Genomic DNA, 21,117 nt, shown 5'->3' with positions numbered 1-21,117 from the left:
AAAAAGAAGAAAAAATTCAACTTTTGTAATAAAAAAATTTTAAAGTTTAATTATTTTATAAGTGATTATAGTCTAAAATGCAAAGTTTTGCTAGAAAACAATTTCATCAAAAAGTAATCTAACTGTTCATAAAATATCTTTTTTCTGATGTCTTTTCATGCTTCTAAACAAGTTGCTAAAAACTAATTTTTGTTGATAAAGTTAGAAGAGGATGAAACAAATAAATTTACAGAATCAACATTTTGGTCAAGTTTATAGAGAAATAGCTTCATAATTTTCAAAATCATTGAGTAACCAAGAAAAAACTAGTTTTTTTTGGCGGGAAAAATTATATGTGGCATCTTTAGGCATTGCAAACACTCAGTTGGCAACAAAGTCTTTTATTATGTGCTGGATATAAATAATAAAGTAGTAGAATAGGCTAGGCGGTTTCTGCTTACTTGTTACTAATTGAGGCTCTCTAGACAGTTTTGCTTTTTAATCAGTGCAGAATGTTCAGTGCCTGACATAGAAAAAAAATATTGATATTTTTTGTTATTTTTTTACGTTTGTGTTCTGTAATATATACCAACAACAATCCAACAGAACTTTAATTTAATACAAAAATTAACTGTAAAGGATGCATCTTACCCTTTTTTATTACATTTTTAATATTTTTGTAGGTTATTTGGAGACCAAGAAGGATGCAGATTTTGGACCGTGGCTTTACATTACTTGAAACTCGCCAAACGCCAGAAATTTAAAGTAAGTCAAATAGTTAATTACTACCTATGTATTATTAATTGACTATATATAATTAGAATACTGTCTAACCATTTGTTTTACTCGCTTGTTTACTGCATCCATTCAATTTTTTAACTCTTATTCTCTTAAGACTATTTGTAGAAATCATAATAATTTCCCATTTTCACAGTAAGTGAGGTTTTCACTTTAGGTATGACTTAATGAAAATATTTTCTTCATTTTAAACTACTTGAAAAATCAAGCTGATCACAGGTCAGAGAAAAGTTAGTTCATTTTATCAATCAGGGAATTCAGTTAAAATCCCCAAAAAGTCGGGAGAAATTAACTAATTTGAAACCTGAAAATCCAATTTTTTCCAAAAAGCAGAACGATTCTTTATTTTCAACTCTAATAGCAAATAAAATTATTTTGTAATGTATTTTTCGAATGAAAATAAGGCATAACTAAAATTATTACTATGCCATTGGCTAAAATAATCGGGGAAATTCGATTTTAAAAAAAAAGGACTGAAAAAGTCAGGGATTTTTTTTTTCTATGTGTTTCTAGCCACTCTGAAAATATACTTACTAAATTGAAATGGCTGAGATTTGATAACAAGATGGCCTACTTTTCAGCTAGAAGGATACTGGTTCCTTCAAAAGTCCCATAGAGAACTGCCCCTGCATGATTAGAAATTAAGAGAAACTACTATTTTGTCGTGAGGCTTTCAAAGGATGCTAAAAATAATTCCTGGAGTCAGTATCTACTTGTTCAGTTTTAATTTGATTGATTTACCCGACTCTGTCTTATGTAATTCGGGACAAGCTATGATTGCTGCTGATCTGGATGTGTCTTCTTCTGCACCAAATAATTTGTATCATTAAAGAATGTTAGATAATGTTTCTTAATGACTTTTGTTTAAGCAATAAAATAAAATGTACTTATTTTATTTTGTGAAAGCATGCATGACACTTAAATAACATTTTATAGGTTGATTCGGATATAAAAGAGGAAACAGCTGGTGAAAATTTTTTTGATCAGCCATTGGACACTGGCTTCGACTTCTTTTGTGATAATGACGTATATAAGGTATTTATATTATTATGCTTGCAAGAACATATTTTGTATTTTTAAAAAAATACATTGGAAAAAGTTTTATATTTAATTAATTTTCCATATTTTGTTTATATTTTAGGAAATTACTTATCATTTTAAAATAAGTATTAGTTAGAATGTTATATTTCAACCAAAATATGTCTTATATCAATTTCTAAATTATATTTTACCCCATAATAAAGCTCAATTTTTAATTTTTATGTAATAGATATTATTGAGATATTGCTACAATACTAATTTTGCAATTGTTAACCAAAAATAAATTAAAATCTTTGGAATTTGTAAATCAAAAGTGCATTGAAATTTGCAAATCCAGAATAAGTTAAATTTTTTTTATCTGCATTCATTGGTAAATTTGCATTTGTCCATTTAAATCAAATTAACTATGTCTTTTTTTTTAGAGAGGAACACCTTCCTAAAATTTTTAAAATATAAATTCTGTCATTAATGTAACTTAATTTAGAAAAATTTTAGTGTGCAAAGTCTGGCCCTAAAATATTGCTGAAGAAAAATTTCTGTACTCATCGAGACGTGTTATGCAATTTAAGGTGTGTAATGTAGGGAAATATAAGAATAAATATAGGGGGTTTTGATCAACTTTTAGGAAAATATATATTTTTAATATTTTATTTTATTTAGTGTTATATCAAACAATATTAATCAGGGCATTGAAAATATGTTTGCATTTTTTAAACTACGAACCTTTTAAAAATCTAGAATCTAGAAATTTGAATTCTCTTGAATCCCCTTGAAAACATAAAATCAATTATTTACCTAATAAATATTTATAAACATTACAAATTTGTATGAGTTTTTTCAAAGCAAACAAAAGGTTTTTAGACAGTATTATTTTTAATAATTTATCAATTGATTTCACATTATTTTTTATTAATGTTCAAAATATTATTGTAAAATTGTTATTTCAGCTGTAATGGGCTCAGTGAAAGTAACCTATTTATCTCTTAAACCATTTTAGAAGTTGCAATTGGACAGAGTACGTCTACACTTAAGCAAACGAACAACTTATACTCAAACGCAGCAGTGTGCAGAGCGTCTTTTGCTTTTAGGTCAAACTGACCAAGCAGTTCAATTGCTTCTTGAAACTGAGTCTGAAAATGATAATTTCTATGAAGACTGCCTAAGGTTGGTGAATTTGAAAGTTTAGTTAGTGATTTTATTGTTAGTCGTGAGTTATTTCTTAATTATTCAAGCCATTTTTGTTTGAATTTTTATTTGTTTACTGAGGTTGATTTCCAAATGTTTGTATTTGCTTCATGTACTTCTCTTTCTGCTGCAATATGTATTGTAAGGAATCAAAGATTAAATCTTTATTCACCCATTATTAATTGTAATCAAGTTCAAAGTTATTGCATTTCAATTTGTAATGCAAAAGCAAAACCCTTTTTGTCATATCGAAAGAAATTTCATTGCCATAACAATCATAAGTATTTAAAAACTTTGCTTGGTCTTAGCACCATATCCAAAAGATAGATTATGATACAAGAAGTCTTTTTAGAAACCAATAGAATTAGGATTCTTTAATTCTTTGATGCAAATAATCAAGCTTATCATTTGTACAACTTTATTTTATAAGAACCAATAAGAACATTATTTTACTTTGTATGAAGATGTGCTTTATTGCAGAATGAATAACACAATGTAAATATTTAGAAATTGTAACATCATAAAAATTACATTTTTGAATTTTCTAACTTTATAACTACATTATTTTTTTTAATTATATGTTCTTAGTTAACACTTGTAAATGTAAGTAAAGTAACAACAATTTGTGCTTAAAGAAATTTTAGGAAGATTTTTGCACTGGATCATTCATCAAAATGGTAACCAAGTTTTGATAATAGCTAGGATTTGGAATTGGAAAAACTAATATCACAAAAATATCCAAATCCAAAACTCACGGCTAATAAACACGTAAATTTTCATTTATTGCAAGTATTAGAACCAGGAAGTGACGCATTTATACCTTGACTGTTGTCTTTGATGCAATCAGGTTTTAGCATGAAAATGCCCCTTACCTTTGTCATGCTTGTGTTGAAAAAATCAAAACCTTTGCTTTTATCCTAAAAATATATTTATTTTACTTGTCCATTACTTATACTTTCTAGAGAACTTATTAAACTAAAAACAATAACATCACAAGTAGTTTCAAACACAAAAAATAGGTTAAGGATAAAACTCTTACCCAATATAGGGGAGAGTCGGGTAGCCCCGACCACTTAAGGAGTATTGCTTATATTTCTGTATAATATTGAGTAATAATCAATATTTTTGTATGTTTCTATTGTTTTATCATCTAATTAAATAATACAAAAAGAATAAACCAAGAAAAAAATAGTTTAACTTAAAAAAATAGAAATTAAAAAAAAACATGTTTTTCAGCTCTTTTCAAAATGTGTCGAGTAGCCCGCCCAGTTGCAAAAATTATGTTTTTTGACTGTTTTTTCAGGTGTAAATGAAAATGACCAATGTATTGACAATAGATAAACTTCATTTATCATTTTTATCACAAAATTCAACCGATTTTTCTTAATATCATGACTACTGTATTCAACATATTTTCAAAACTATTGTTTACCATGTTACCAGCTGCATAAATACTTGAAACTTTGAAAATAATCTTTTTTTAATATAACAATTAATGTCCGATGGCCCATTGACTTGAAAAAATATTCCATACATATGAAATTGACAATGGGCGGAGGTACCCAACACTCCCCTATGTATTATTTTTTCATGTATGGAAAATACCAGAGCCAAGAAATTGCACTTTGATGCCTTGTTTGACACAATTAAAATCTGACATGGCAATGTACACTAACCTTTGTTTTTTATGCTCATTTCTGTTGAAAAAAGCTGATCATATAAGCTTGTTGTTTTATTTTATTAACTGTCCATTACTTATATTAGAGTACTAATGTTTCCTATTTGTTTCGTATTTCAGAGCGTGCCTCATTGCGACTGTTCAGTCGTCTGGTACTTCCCAGTCAATAATCAAACTGGTGTCCACCAATCTGATAGCCAGTGGTCGAATATCAGAGGGTGTACAGCTACTATGTTTGATTGAGAAGGCATCCGATGGCTGCAGGTACTTACAGGGATCACAACGATGGGACCAAGCTGTATGGCTGGCAAAGGTAATTTCACATTTTTGGACATCATGCAGTTCTTCTAATTTAACAAATACATATTCTCCCTTAATTTAGATTTCTAGTACAAAACCTTTTTTTAAACTTGAATGTATACTTTTTTACCAAAATTAATTAAGCATCTATAATATTATAATGATTTTTATGCTTTTCCTAAATCAATAAGTGCTACCCATTTTCAATTAATTTAGATTTTTAGCACATAACTTGCTCTTTTATACAGGGCTGATTGTGCTCCGGAAAAAATCCGGATTTTTCGCTAACCGTGATCCGGAAATTTCCGGAGACCGAAAGTTCAGACGTTTTAAAAAATCCTTGATCGCAAAAGTTTCCGGAAATCAAATTTTCAAAGGTGGAACTTAAAAACACAGTTTATTTTATTTGTTTGTAAGGGAGAGCCAGAAAGATATTTTATAAGCTTATATTCAAGATTAATATTCATTTTTTATCAGTAAATAGTTATTAGAATCATAAAGTCAAGAAAGAAAGACGTATTTGTAAATTTCAATTACTTCTCTAGGTCATTATAGGTATGTGTAAAATTTTAAATATATTTTAAGTAAACTAAGAAATATTGAGAAAGAGAAAAAAACCTTGTTTAAATTTTTTTCGATTTAAACTCTCTTTTTTTTTTTTTTTTTACTCAAGAAATTTTCTGGAATTTTGACTTGGGCTCTGCTTATATTTCAATTAACGCTGATTTTAAATTATTTATTTTTTCCTGAAACAAGCTTTAAAGGTGTAACTGTAAACAAAATAAACTCATGGTTCCAGATAACTTTTGACATTTTTCCACAAAGTAGGCCTCTCATGTTATCCACATTGATCTTTGAGCATATTTTACATAATGAATAAAAATGTCCATTACTTATACTTTTTTTTTGTTCTGTTCTTTAGGTAAATATGAGTCCCATAACTCTGAGTGTTTATTTCTTTCTTAATACATTATTCTTACTTCATGAGACTCATTTAATTTGTTATATTATTGACAAAATTTATTATTTTTAAGACTGGTTCATTATTAGCAATTTATGATCAATATCATAATGTATTTAATGCCATTTGAATTTGTTATATAGTTGCACTTTTCTCTTGCAAGATTAAACTCAATATCCCATCCAATCCATATCCTATAAGAGGAAACTTATTTGTGAATTTTTTAATAAAAGGTTTTTTGATGTTTTTTTACTTAAAACAATGGAAATATTGGATATTATGATAAAGGTGGTCTACAAATTATGTTGTCAACATTTTATAAATTTAAAAATAAATTGAATTCCTAAATATTTTTCAAAAAGATAATTATTTGAATGTAAAGCAAAATTGATCAAAACTCTCTGACAATCTTTTCAAAACATTTTAACTTATTTTTTTTTTAAATTTAATATCAGAAATTTGTTTTCTAAAGTCTGAAATAAAAGCCTAATTATGTCTTATTTGTACTATCATATTACTGTGTTTTGTTTCTACTTTTCATATTTACAGATTAATTATTGTTCTTTAATTCTTTAGTCCACATTATCAGTAGCTGAAAATCGAGAAATTTTGAAACGTTGGGCAGATCACTTACGCTCTTCAAATATCGATCAAAAAGTAAGTTTTGATGAAATATTTATATTAGTTTTTATATAGATATTATGTTTCTAAGCAAATGTATTTATTTTCCTTGGATTAAGGAAAGGTTATGTCAAACAATCACTTTATATTTATGGCACAAGTAGTTCAGAAAACAACCTCACCTACTACAGCCAGGAATTTCTCATCATTTCACTAGTTTGATATCTTTCATCGCTAACCTATTTCTACCTTTTAAGTTAATAGAAATGATACCAAAGTTTAATATAACACTTACTCTGTCTAAATATTTCTTAATACTTTGTTTTTTTAAGTAACAGGTTGTGTTAAGAAATTTTTACAATGCTTATAACTACCCGATTTAAACTTAATTTTCTTATAACTTATCGGACATTTCCAGGTCCCTTTGTCTAAATAAAAACTATAGATTTTTAAAAATTCTCTAAAATTGAATTTTAAATTTCGGTTTTTTTATTGTTTCATTGATAATTTTTCATTTTTTAATGAATTGTAAAATTTTCAACAAAGCTGTTTATGAACTTTTACTCAAGTGTATTTAATGTCTATCACAAACAAAAAAAACTTTTAAATTTTTAATTTAGTTACATACAGGCTGTCACCAAGTCATGAATTTAAAAAAGGGTAATAAAAATCACAATTTTTTCGACAAAGTCCTGATGTTTATTTCCTTTTCAAGCGTCTCGAGAAGTGATAATTCTAACTTTTGCATACCATTATAATATCAAAAGTTATAATTGTCAAATGCAACAAATTACTGCCGAAAAAACAATCGAAACAAGAGGTAGATTTACAACAAAATCGTTGAGAGCCCAGCACGTCAAAAAGTGATGACTGGAATTCTAAATTTACTTGGCATAATAACATCGCAAACTTCATCGAAATAAGGGGAAAACGATCTAAAAAATACATATTTTTGCGATGAAATTGCAGCAAGCCAAACGTGTCCAACAGCAATAACTGAAATTTTAAATCCTGTGTTGTTATAACATCATATTCAAAACATTAAAGTTTGAAAACCGATGTGAAAATGCCAAAAACAATCGGAAAATGGCTTGTTTTTAAGATGGAATCACTGCGAATCAAGCACGTAAAACAGTGCTACTCAAATTCAAAATTCTTGTATTATAACATCAAAATTTGAAGAAAACAAAAACATCCAGGAGTTAAGAAGAAAACGATCTAAAAATGACATTGATTTATGATAGAATTTTTTTTATATCTGAAATTGAGATGTTTAAATTTTATAAAAAATCATTCAATGGATTAATCCATTATAGAGGCAAGACTGATAAAAATAGTCACATTCTGCTGACATCAGATGAGGACAGTAAGGCTTCCTGTAGGATTTGTTTGTTTTTTTAGAATAGATGATTTTTAAAAAATCTATGTACTTTGAATAATTTTTGAATTGTATAATGTACAATAGTTGACAAAAAATTTCGTTTACATATTTTTTAAAAATCTACTGAGTTTCTGTCATTTAATGCTTGCAGCAATGAATGTAAAAATTTAAATTATTAAACTATAATCTGCATATACATTTTAACTAAATCCCTAACATTCATTGTATTCAGAGCCATAATCTACACTATTTACATAATGTTAATATTTTAAGCTATCCAATACACTATGTTATATAAGACAGTTTATATAGCTTAAGCTGCTAAATAATTTATATTACAATTATAATTCACATTATAAATAAATAATAGTTGGTAAAATTTGATTTTCTTCATTTTTCAATTTCAGAATAAGGCACTTTTATCTGTGCTTTCCATTCAGGAATTTTGGACTGTGATCAAGTTTTTGCATTCATTTGGTATGTTTGAAAGAGCAGCTCTGTTTCTTCAAGCCACTTTGGAATTCGGTTTGTTGACTAAAACACCCGATAACTATATCCTTTTATAGATATAGATATATTTGATAAAATTTTATTGTTAACCGATACAGGCTGCTACAAACATTGTGGTCTCAACTCTAAAGGGTAATTTAACTTTCCAAATCAAACAACTTTTAACAATTCAGTATGGGGTGGGAAAATGAACCGTGAGAATGAACGGTTGCTCGTTTGAAGAAAACGAAAGAAACAATTGCGAGCAAAAAATAAAGAAATTTGAATAATGCAAATTTAAACAACAACCACCAATTGAAATGCAAGCTTCAAATCCACAACTGACTAAATATTCCTTGAACTTAATTGTCTCTGAAGTTGATTTGAGTGGATAACTCTCTGTTTGGAAATTGTTCCCATTAAACTCCCCACTTCTGCTGGTTTTCAGTCTTCTACAAAGTAAAAAATAAAACAAACCACTTTAAATGACTTTTGATCTAATAATCGGATCTTCGCGTTCTCTAACTAAATTTTAATGCTTTGAGAAGGGGACATCAAATATGCTAAATAATTAGTGCAGACAATAATTTAAGTCACAAAAACGTACTTTCTCTGAATAACTTTTTTAATGGACTCAGATATGGAGAAAGCCACAATTTAAGAAACTGGGTCCCAATAGTTTAAGGTCAGGAGAGAAGTTCAAAGATTGAACCATTAAATGTTAATTTTATTTTTTGCCTATTTTGTCATATCTCAAGCACTTTTTAAGCGAATTGAAAAAATTTCGAACGCACAATTATAAAATTTGTTTATCCAAAGACGATTCCAATAAATATATTTTTTCTATTATTTTGTTTAATAATACTCGAAAAAAATTATGAGGTAAAATGGGTTCGAATCTCAGCAATGGTAGGTCGATTCGAATTCCGCAACTGGCTTGCGCCAACCACAGTGATGGCGTAAAATTCCTCAGTGCTAGAAGGATTGTAGATTCGAATCTCCTTGCTGTCAGGCTCACCATCGGATAAACCAAGAAATCCAACTCTATTGAAAATCTATGTATATAATCTAAATAACCCTTCAAAATATTAGGTGGCTAGTTGAGTAGAGTGCAGGTGGAAATTAATGTGCAACCATCTCCACATAGTGAGTACCAGGGTTGTTCTAATCTAACATAATGAGCAAAGAGATATACTGTGAAAATTAAGAAAAATTGGTAAACTTCTGGTTCTAAAATTCAACACAAGCTATAAAAAATTAAATTATTGATCAGTATTTCATTTATTTAGGTTATTTAAACTAAAGTGTATTTATTTCAGAAATTGCAGGCAATGTAAAAAACAAAAATTGAAACAATTGATTTTTTCCAAGTTTTCGTTAATTTTAACTTTGATGTACAAACAGAAAACAGTTTTTTTTAATTTGTTGTTTTTATACTTATTATAATAGGCAGCTTTTACGTACTAAATCTTTTCATAATTAAATATTAACTTTTTTTGTCCCGCTCTTGTGTAGGTGACAATGATTTACCTACAGTCACATGGGCACCAAGGTTTCCAAACCCATGCCATGTGATTCCTTTTCACAAGGCTATACAAAGACAATGTTTACTAGCTTTCAACGCTAAATGCACTGCGAGAACTCTTTAGTGTAGCATTAGGAGAATTATTTACACTGTTAAAATACAAAATGTACAGAACAAGCTTAATCACAAATTAGATCTTCATCTTGCACTAAAAAAGCTATACTTTGAACATTTTTAACTAAAAAACAAAAAGTATATATATATAATTTTAATTTTATGCACTATTTTTGAGTCTTTGTTTTGATAATATAAATATTTAAAATGCAACCAATCATTTATATAAACCCTGTATACTAAAAAAAAGATTAGTATCTTTTTGTTTCAAGTTGTCGTTCTTAACATTTCATTACCTCAAGATATAGATGTTATTTTTATGGATTATTCAAAATACTTACTGTCAATCAAAAACAGAAGCTCTGCTATACACTACTGTAAATTGGTATCGGACATAGGAGATGACCTGAGGAAACAATTCCACTTCATTTCTGATGACTCATAAAACTTCACTGGAGTATTGACATTAATTTCAAAGTTGCTAAAACTTTTTATTTTCATTTTATTTATGCTTCACTCAAGATTGATTCCAAATACTGCATTCGGTACTTGTATATGGAATTGCGCTGTAAACTTGAATTGACTCATAGGCAAAAGATTTTTTTTTATGCTACATCAAGGTTGTGGTGTTTAGAACTTTAATTCAAAAATAAAGTTTGGAGGCATTTTAGTGTATAATGAAAATGCTTCAATTGAATGCCAAAAGGAAGAGAAAAAATTGTGAAATTCAAAGTTTTTGTTATTTATTTTCTAGCTAGCTTGAAAATTTAGGTTTATGAAACAAAAATAATACATAATATTCACTAAGTAACATAACATTCTCTTATATCTAGAAAATCAAAAGAAAACTTTGACAACTACTTTAACAAATAGACATTTTTTTTAGTATGAATATAACTTTAACTAATTGACACCTCCTAATTTCTTTATCAGAATTTGTAATCAATTTTTCTTATTAAAAGTAAATTTAGTGTGAGAGGTACAATTTTTAAGCAACACTTCAAGCTTTCTCTATTTTTTGGGGTAGATAAATTATTAGAAATACCCCACAGTTCACATTACCTAGCAAAAATTTTATTTAATCAGGAAATTATTACTTATACTAAGTAAACTTATTTATTTTTATTTCTAAAAAAACGAAATAAAAGTAGAAGTTTAAAACACATGTTTTACTAAATTAATAAAAATTACAATATTAAATTTCAACATTAATTTTATAAAATCATGAGATTCTTGAAATCTTGTGGTTTTCGTTTTCAATTAAATTTTATTTTTACATGATATTTTTGTTTTATAAGGTTTGTAAGTTTATAATTTTTATCTAAATATTTATTATTTATCAATTATGTTTTATTATTATTTGTTCTTTTGTAACAAATGTGAAAAAAATATTTTATGATTTATGCTTATTATTGTCTTTAAATATTTATTATGAGATTTGTTTATTTATGCTAAGAAATTTAAAAATATCAGTGCTCTCCCTCAGCATTTTTAAAAGAGCCGCCCACCCTATTTCCCTTTTGATCTCTATAAATGTGCCCTTCTTATAAAAATAAGTTGCCATCCCTTAAAAACAGTGCCTTTTTATTCATATTCCATTAAAAAAATTATAACTCGCTGTTTAAATAATAATTAAACACTGGTGAAATTATCTGTATTTATAAGTTTACTTCTGATTACTATTACTAATATTTACTTTGTTAGGATTATTCTCAACTGGTTAAATTTTTATAAGTTTCTTTTTTTTGTGGGGGGAGGTATATTAATAGATTTAAGTGATTTTAAAATAAATACTTTTTTTTAAACGCACCTTTGTTTATTTTTTCACAATTTTCAGTTTAAATTATAGAAATCAAGTTAAATATAGCTTTCAAGTTTATCAATAAACCATTTTTTTAGTTTGCTTTTATAAAAAAAAAATTAATGCTTAGAGATGCTCTTTAATTATTTTTTATTAACTACAAGTTTTTATCTTATTTTGATAATGAGTATTACTTTTTGAGTTACAAAAATAATACACAAGGATAATTTAAAAATTGTTGAGGATCAAATTCAATTATTACACATTTGATAAATTTTTATGTTGTTAAGTGAGTGCCCATTCAAAACTCAAAGTTCCCTTTTTAGTGAGACAGCCCCCTGCCTTTTTTATTTCTAGGGAGAACTCTGAATATTGTGTATCATATGTTAATGGAAAAAGTTTCCTGAGAGACCAATTTTTTTTATTTAATTATACTGATACCTACTGGTATATAATTTTTACATTCCGATGTATTCCTAAATTGCTTTACTATCATTCCCAAATTAAAATAATTTTTATTCTAATTTCTGGCAAATTTCAATTTTTTAATTACTTTTTATTCTTTATTACATATTCATTCAGTTTGTAAACAACTTATTTTTTATAGTTTTTCTGAAATTTGTAGATGAACTCTTATTTTTCACAAGTAGATAATTAAATTTTTTTTATTATTTTGTAATTAAATTTAAGAACTCTATTATTTTTACTAATCTTTACTATTTTAATACTATTCTTAGTTTTTTTTTAAATTGAGAACATTGATTCTTTTTTATATGTAAAATGTCATTTAAATATTTGATTTTGTTTTCCAATATCACAAAAGAATATAGTACTAAAAATATTTTTGTTAATAGAAGAAAAAAAAATAGCTCTGCTACAAAATTAGTAATTACATTTTGTAAAATTCCTGTTTGTGAGAAAAGTATTTTTCTATAATATTATATGTACAGTTTTCTAGTCAAAAATAAAAAATTTTCTTTATTTGTCTAAATGCCTTAATTTGTCTTTATCTAACCCACATATCACACTTTATTTTTAGTACTATCAGATAAAACTTTTTATCAGATGTGGACCATTAATATGGAGTTAAAATATGGCTTGAAATTAAATGGGCAAACTTAGATAAGAAGTTATCATTTCAGTTTTAAGTTCATTGCTTATTGCCTTAATCTTATATATTTTGTAACTTTAGGGGGAAAAATCATATTGGCTATTTTAATTGTAAACAAAAAAGATATTTTCACAATTTTGAAACTATTTACCATTTCGTGGAACTATAAACAATGGCTTGAATAATTTTTAAAGCCTAAAAATTTCTTTTAAAAAAAATGCGTTTGAAAGACAAAGAAACCTATTCCTTGTGCAGCAAATTTATAAACTAATAATATTTGTGTCAAAATGCTGCTTCATGGGTATAAAAGTATGAAGTTTTAGTTAATTAATAATTAGCAGTAAATTATTATGCAATCTATAATAATAATTTACTGCAAGTTATTTAAACTTTTAATAAGATTGATATATTAAAAATAGATCAAGAGGTAAAAAAATTTAGAGACTAAAAAATATTTGAAATATTTTTTAATAATATTTCAATTGTAATACAAAGTTTTATTTAAATAAGATTAAATTATTATAATATAATATCAACATGAAAGACTAGGACACTTAGATAGTGAAACTAACCTGAAAAGCCAAAAAGAAATTTAATATTAAAACCTAATTTTTATTGGTTTTGAATCATTTCTAATAAAATATCTTAATTGCTAATTCCAAATCTTTATCGATTAACGTAATCATAAAGGCAATAATGGAATTTTATAATAAATAACACTAAGGTAATTTATTATTATTATTTCAAATAAATACATATTTCATACAAAATTTAGATTTCAATCTATTTTCTAAGTATTATTAGGACTAACAAAACCCATAGGAAAAAACAAGAGGGTAGATTTGGGGATTGTAATAGCCAACAGAACAATAATATATCACTCAGCAGTGAGTGAGTGTTCTTTACCAAATTCTATGAGAAAATGTCTTAAGGTGATAATTTAATGAAAATGTTTTGGAATCTTCCAAAACATGGTCTGCACTGATGACACCATTCTGCGATTTCGTAACTAGAGGATTTTTAGTTAACTTGTTTCAACTAAATAAATTAATTACGGAATTCTTAATATGAAATTCTTTTTCTCCCATTCAACATAAAATACATAGTACACAACTTATCGAATTTAAAAAGTAAAATTGTCAATAAAATTTAACATAGATGGAATGCATAATAATAATCAAAAATCAATTTTATAACAAAAAAAAGACTCTTGTTAGCGCATTGAAAATAAGTCAGAATCACTAACAAGGGAAACTAGGGAAGTGTGACTCGCCAATTTTGAAATAAACTAGTGGGATGTATGCCTTATGAGGAATAATTTTAGGGGGCAACATTCGTTTCGGCCCATAGAAGGTCCTGTGAGAGATAAAAAATAATTCAATATATAGAAAATCGGTATTTTATTACTTCAATGCAGATTATTAGTTATTGTAATTGTCTCATACTCCAATTAATTTGTAATTAATTGGATACTTAATTAATTTGCTAATTAATAAATCAATCAGAAAATTAATTGTTAATTGATTTGCAATTACATACTCCAACTAATTTGAAAAGTTTTTTGGAAAAAAAATTTGACGTAAATTTTTTTTAAAAATTAACCTAACAGGTTTTTCTGAAAAACAACAGATATATAAAATTTTCGAAATCAATTTCGACAATAAATATGCATTATATAGTACGTGAAAGCACCACAAAATTAATTGGAGTATGAGACAATTACAATAACTAATAGTCTGTATTGAAGTAATAAAATACCGATTTTTCTATTTTTTATCTCTCACTGGACCTTCTAGGGGCGGGAACGAATGTTTCCCCCTAAAATTATTCCTCATAAGGCACACATCCCACTAGTTTATTTCAAAATTGGCGAGTCACTCTTCCCTAGTTTCCCTTGTAAGTAAATTTCACGTTATGGGGATCACCTAATATAGACCAAAACAATACCAAAATTCTAAATTAACATTTGGAAATTTAGATACCAATTTTGGTAAATAAATATAAGAAAATGATGGAAATGTACAAATTGATCTTTATAATTCCATAGTGTTGACCCCTGTTAATAACTAGGATAATGCTTTGTCAATTAAATTTTAAATTCACTTGTAGGGTAAGAAATATTACTTGAAAAAGAGTAACTGTTAAAAGTAACAGCCATTTGTTATTTTATCAAAAAATAAATAAGAATTATAATTTGCAGATAAAAATTCTACAGCAGAATGACTTTTTAACAATGGAAATGTTGAACAAAAGTAAGAATCACAGATGAGAAAAGTACCTTTGAAGGGCCATGAAATAATTTCATAAATTAAATTTAAGAAGGATGTTCTAGCACTAAATTTTAGATCAAAAAAATTAGTATATACTTGCAAAAAAATTTAATACTTTTAAGTACTAGAATTCATTCAAAAAAAATTTTTTTTTAAAGAAAACATACATGTTCTAACAAATTTTCCCTCTTATCAGTAATTGATTTAGGAAACATATATATATATATATTGTGAAAAGTAATTATTGAAATTCAAAATTCATGAATTGTAATACGAGGGTTGCTATTTATATTTCTAGCCTTGGCAACAGTAAGTGTTGCTAGGCGACCGCAGACGATTTTAATCGAAAGTTTGATATTTTTAAACATAAATTCAGCAGATGATTTACCATTATAGCTTCATTTGTGTTGTTGACAGTAAATTGAAAAGTTCTTCTCTTTCAAAAAATGGAATTGAATTGTGAACATTTTCGTGTCATTATTTTTCATAACTTTCGACGAGGATTGTCAAGACAAGAGTGCTTCGATGAACTTAATTCTTTATTCTGCGATAAAGCGCCATCCTACAGCAACGTAAAAAATTGGTATAACGAATTAAATCGTGGTCGATGTTCCATCCAGGACGAATCCCGTGCAGGTCGTCCAAAATCCGTTGTTGTGCCAGAAAAGATTGATGCTGTGCGTGAACTGATAAAGCAAGATCGTCATGTGACATACCGTGAGATAGAGGAGTCTTTGGACATTAGATGACTAGCATCAATAAAATATTGCATGAACATTTGAGCGTAAAAAATTTTTTTTCGCGTTGGATCCCGCATAATCTGACAAACTCTCAAAAAAAGGCTCATGTCGATTGGTGCAAGGAAATGTTGGAAAAATACGTTCAAGGTACATCAAAGGCTGTGTATAACATCTACACAGGTGACGAATCATGGATCTATGCATATGAGCCCGAAACAAAACAGCAATCAACTGTATGGGTCTTCCAAGACGAGGCAAAACCAACAAAAGTTGTTCGAGGAATAAGCACATCGAAACAATGCCTGTTTCTTCGGCATTAACGGTCATGTGGCAACAGTGGCGTTAGAGCAACGCAGGATGGTCAATTCTGAATGGTACACGAGCATTTGTTTGCCAGAACTCCGGAGAAATTCGAAAAAAGCAGAAGAACAGGCGAATCATTCTTCATCATGACAATGCGAGCTCTCACACATCGACTCAAACAAAGGCATTTCTGACGGAGCGAAAGATCGAACTGATGGGTCATCCGCCGTACAGCCCTGATTTGGCACCCAATGACTTCTTCTTATTCCCACACATCAAAAATAAATTACATGGACAACGATTTTCAACCCCCGAAGAAGCGGTTGATGCATTCAAAACGCAAGTTTTGGAGTTACCTCAATCGGACTGGAAAAAGTGCTATGAAAATTGGTCCAAACGCATGCAAAAGTGTATTGATCATCATGGAGAATATTTTGAAAAACAAGAAAACCAATTTCGATCCTACATATTTGTTTTTTCATTATTAGACCAGAAATATAAATAGCAACCCTCGTATCATATTAAAAATTAGGTTTCTTAAAATCGTGCAGAGTTTCGCAGCATAATCGTTGAAAAGGTGATCGAGAAGCAAAATAGATTAACAATGGAATCGGTTCAATTTGAGCGCATTAAAAAGTGATTACTCAAATTCACAGTTCAAATTTTTTTTATTAAGAAAAAAAAAATCACTGTGTTCAGAAGCTCCCAAGGGCCGCAGGTTGTCAACACAATTCATGTCAAAAAACATTGCTAGTAGTATCCCTATAGTCTCCTTTTCCTGCAAATAGTTGCTTTTTCAGGCAAAAAAAGCTGCCATAGTCTCCTCAGGCCGAAAATAGTTTCATTTTAGTGGCCTGTGGAAACCCCAACCAAGCTAATTTTTTTTTCTTGCCAACATCAGCGATAATAACTAAAAATGCGAAGTTTGAATTGTATTTGCATAGATGAAATATGTGTAATGATCGGAAAAATAGGAGGGGCAAAGATTTTGACTTAAAAAACAAAATGAAGGTATTAAGTTTAAGTGGAATTGCCCAGTATGAACTTACCACATTGATAAATTGTGGATTTTCATATTAACTTTTAAGCGATGCACAAAATCTTCATTGGTGAAGTGCAATTATCCATATATTTGTCCTGAATCCACTACAATTATATTTTTTTAAAGGATTGTCAGAGTGTTTATTTTTTCAATGCATTTCTTCATAGCGCAGATATTTTAATAATGCCCAAATTAATTTTGAAGTGATACGTAGATACTTGGTATCTCATGAAAGTGAAATTATCATTTTTAGTTTCAGACATTTTGTTTTAATTGTTAAAATACTCATTTATTTAACACCTCAAATTCAAGTAGTTGATTTATATCTAGATAAATGGAACTCCTATTAAATTCAATAATTATTTTACAAAAGGAATGTATGTATATTCTGCTCATTTAAATAAATTTTTAAATCTAAGAAAGAATTAAATTTACTAAATATCATTATTTGATGAAACATACTCATTGCTTAAATATAAAAACAGAGCAAAAGTAGCAGGCAAATCTTATTTATTTATCTTAATCACAATACATCATCCTACCATCGACCTTTTCCGACCTCGCTGACGAACTTCTTCTAATTTATCAGCTACAGCTGAAGATTGTTTACCAAGTGTCTTTAAATACTGCTGAAGTATTGCAGAATAGAATTTTTCAGAGTTTGGGTGAGAACTCGAAATAGCACGTTCTAACACATACAAATCAACAGCTTTATCTTCAATCATAACGTCTCTCTTTGACAAACCAAAATCAATAAAATAAACATCAAAAGAACCCCCGGAAATATCATCTAAATGGTCTTTTTTCAAAAGTAGATTAGAGGTTGTAAGATCGCCATGAACCAATTCATTTTTATGCATTTTAGAAATACCTTCACCAATTTTCTGGGCTAAAGGTGTTAAGGTATTAATTCCATCGATTCCATGTTCCGTTTGAACAGATTTTAAATATTCTTTGACAGTTATTGAGCCGGTTATTTCTTGAAGTATAATAGAGCGAGCCTGTAAGTCTGCAAAATAAATAGCAGGGCACTTTATACCAATTTCGTGACATTTGTTGAGAGCTCTGACTTCAGCGCGAATGCGCTCCGATGTGAGTAATTTATCAAGATCGGGATGACGATACTTTTTAGAAAATCGTTCTTTTAGAATAGAAGGCTTCTCGAGAAATGTACCAATATAAATTTTTGCCTCTGAACCTTGGTTTTGCACCGTAAAATTTTCTTTCAGAGTTAAGTCTTTTGAAAAATTGTAGGTAAGTAAAGGCTTTGCCATTGTGAAATCACGAAACTAGTAATTAAAATCAAGTGAGGCAATTAAAATTGAGAACTTTTAAAATATATCTCCTTATAACTTATAATATATATTTATCCAAAAAGTAAATGTTCCTCACGTTTCTCTCATGTTTACAAAATGATAACAAACATGTTGAGTGGTTGATTTAATTGAAATCCGAGTGAACCTACACTTTTCGCTTGTAGCCTCTATTTTTAAAGAATAAATTGGTTGATTGATTGAAACTGCTTTTAGCTTACACTTAAGAACAAAAGCTTTTAGCTTCCACTTAAGAACTTACACTGACAAAAAGTAAAGGATTGGATTTGTCTTTGAACTCGGCTGAAGCAGATTTTCTCACGAGTTTTTTTTTTTTTACTATTAAGATTAGTCTCGCAGTGGACTGATCACTTAGACACGGTTCCCAGCAGATCACCGAAGTAAAGCATCACTGGCTGCGGTCAGTGTGCGGGTGGGTGACCACTTGGATCAGTCTGCGTAGGGACCGAGGGTGTGCGGCATTGATCCTCGTTAAACAGTGCTACCGTAAAGTGCTCAACTTCGCGTGCAGGTCGCTGGGCCTCCGAAGGGGGGTTGGTGCCATCCCCTCTGCAGAGGATCAAGATTGTGATGGCATGTCTTCGAATCATCCTCAGGGATGCTTCCCAGACCGACGCCAAGTCCATTGTGCAGCTCTAGTGTGACGTAAATGATTTACAACAACAACCATATTAAGATTATATTAACCATATTATATTAATATTTCCTTAACCGATTTTTTTTTCACTGTGCACCATTTTAATATTATTTGACACTTTTATGTATACTTTTTATTTCACTAATTTTATTTTTCTGCTAGTTTTAATGGTCCTGAAGACACTTATAAGTTAACACTTTCTGTTGAAATTTTTTTTAAAATAAACTTTTATTTTTATTTAAATTTTAAACTGTATAAGTAGCAATTCATTTGCAGTAACCATTCTCTGCTGAGAAATTTTCAAAATACGTTAGTTTTTTTAATTCCAATTTGTAACGTTTACAAGTTAGACATTTTGAAACCGTTTAATTACCACTTGAGATTAATCATATTTTTTTTATTAAGGATTAAAGTTGCACGCTCTGTAAATAAAATACAAAGAATTATTTTTCATACGCAAAACTACTTTTGTGTCATAATGTATGTAATTTAAGCATATTTCTTTGAAAATGATACCACATTTTATAAAATTACTAGGCTTGGCCTTAAATAGGTTAATTTTTTTATAGATATTAAAGGAAAATTTAATTTTATGCAAACGTGCTTATTAAAAAAATACATTATATTCTTTCATGTTCATAAAAAAAAAACAGATTAATGATTCAAATTTGAAACATCAAATCAAAAACTTTTAATGGTACCAAAGAATATTTTCCGACTAACAAATATTTAAACCAGGTTTTGTTTACCACAGTGTAGTACAGGAAGCAAAAGAAAGAAAAAACAGAACATTATAATAATAAATAAATACGTGGGTGTACTTGCAATATAAAGAACATGGTTTTATATAAGCGAACGGCAAAAGTTTGGGCCACTTAATATGAATTCCAATATTTTTTTTTTTTTTTTTTTTCTTTACTTAGTTCGACGCATTTTGTAACTTTTAATGCCAATCGAAAACTTTTCGCACGCAATAAAAAACTAGCTTATACAAAGATAAACTTAAGCAATATTAAATCTGAAGGTGATTATTCTCCTCCCCCCCCCCCTTTTTTTTTTTTCGTCTTTTTTCTTTTCTTTTTTTTTTTTTTTTTTATATATATATATACACGAACTTGGGTCTCAAATTTATCCATAATATAATGTGAATTTGATGTTATTAATGTTAATACTTTTTGTAGAAAAAATACTCCTATTTCGTCTCAAAATTTAATTTTAATTTAAGTTTTTCATCCAAGTTTCGGCACATTTTTTGATAAATTTGGGTAATTTAGAAACAAGACGGAAATATTAATTTCCAAGATAATCAGCAATGACTAGATAATTGCAAAGATCTGAAATTTTATGTTGAGAAACAAATATTAATTTATAAAATAATTTGTATGTTTTGTAATTTGATATACATTTAAAATAATTAAAAGAATTTCTAGGAAACTAAAGTAAAATTTCTTTTTCTCAACAAATATCTGCCGAAAAACAAGCAGTACAACTTTTTATTCTCATCTGACTTATTTAAATATTTATTTTTGTAATTTCCATTCCGCGTAGGTTTTCATTCATTTATTTATTTCGTATATAGTTTTGTAAACCTATATTAGTCTGAGTAGGGAATACTTAATCTTTCCCAAAAATTATTTGATAGCAATATTCATATTCCTCCGTTCTTTTGTTAATGTATTTAATACGAGGTCATTTTTAATTTATTTTAAACGACTATTTTTAGGATAATAAGCTTCATAAATATTTTATTGCATATTCTGTTCATGCGACCTGGTATTATGAACGATTTTATATAAGTATAACGAGT

At 28.2% G+C, this 21,117-nt stretch overlaps 2 protein-coding genes across 2 annotated transcripts in view; one reads left to right on the top strand and one right to left on the bottom strand.

The window, feature by feature from the left end:
• Positions 1 to 11,635, top strand: part of LOC107438511 (WD repeat-containing protein 11) — a 44,859-nt gene extending 33,224 nt beyond the window's left edge. The window contains exons 20-26 of the mRNA XM_016050819.5: positions 663 to 744; positions 1,714 to 1,812; positions 2,816 to 2,982; positions 4,802 to 4,994; positions 6,519 to 6,599; positions 8,352 to 8,496; positions 10,369 to 11,635. Of these exons, the coding sequence (XP_015906305.1) occupies positions 663 to 744; positions 1,714 to 1,812; positions 2,816 to 2,982; positions 4,802 to 4,994; positions 6,519 to 6,599; positions 8,352 to 8,496; positions 10,369 to 10,517 (916 nt within the window). The 3' untranslated portion in view covers positions 10,518 to 11,635. The remainder of the gene's footprint in view (positions 1 to 662; positions 745 to 1,713; positions 1,813 to 2,815; positions 2,983 to 4,801; positions 4,995 to 6,518; positions 6,600 to 8,351; positions 8,497 to 10,368) is intronic.
• Positions 11,636 to 17,832: 6,197 nt separating this feature from the next.
• On the bottom strand, positions 17,833 to 18,792 carry Tcs5 (TP53 regulating kinase). The gene has a single exon (XM_016050820.4). It carries the CDS (start codon positions 18,611 to 18,613, stop codon positions 17,873 to 17,875), a length of 741 nt encoding a protein of 246 aa, XP_015906306.1. The 5' UTR covers positions 18,614 to 18,792; the 3' UTR covers positions 17,833 to 17,872.
• Between the last annotated feature and the right edge of the window lie 2,325 nt (positions 18,793 to 21,117).

Source organism: Parasteatoda tepidariorum, chromosome 4 (genome assembly GCF_982258835.1).
Source record: "Parasteatoda tepidariorum strain Cologne lab strain chromosome 4, Ptep-v5.0, whole genome shotgun sequence".
NCBI lineage: Eukaryota > Metazoa > Arthropoda > Arachnida > Araneae > Theridiidae > Parasteatoda > Parasteatoda tepidariorum.
The sequence above is the reverse complement of the archived record's forward strand: the minus strand, read 5'-3'. Positions and strand labels throughout refer to the sequence as shown.

Excerpts from the sequence above, each read along its gene's own strand:
- Tcs5 (XM_016050820.4), bottom strand. The coding sequence starts at position 18,613 with ATGGCAAAGCCTTTACTTACCTACAATTTTTCAAAAGACTTAACTCTG.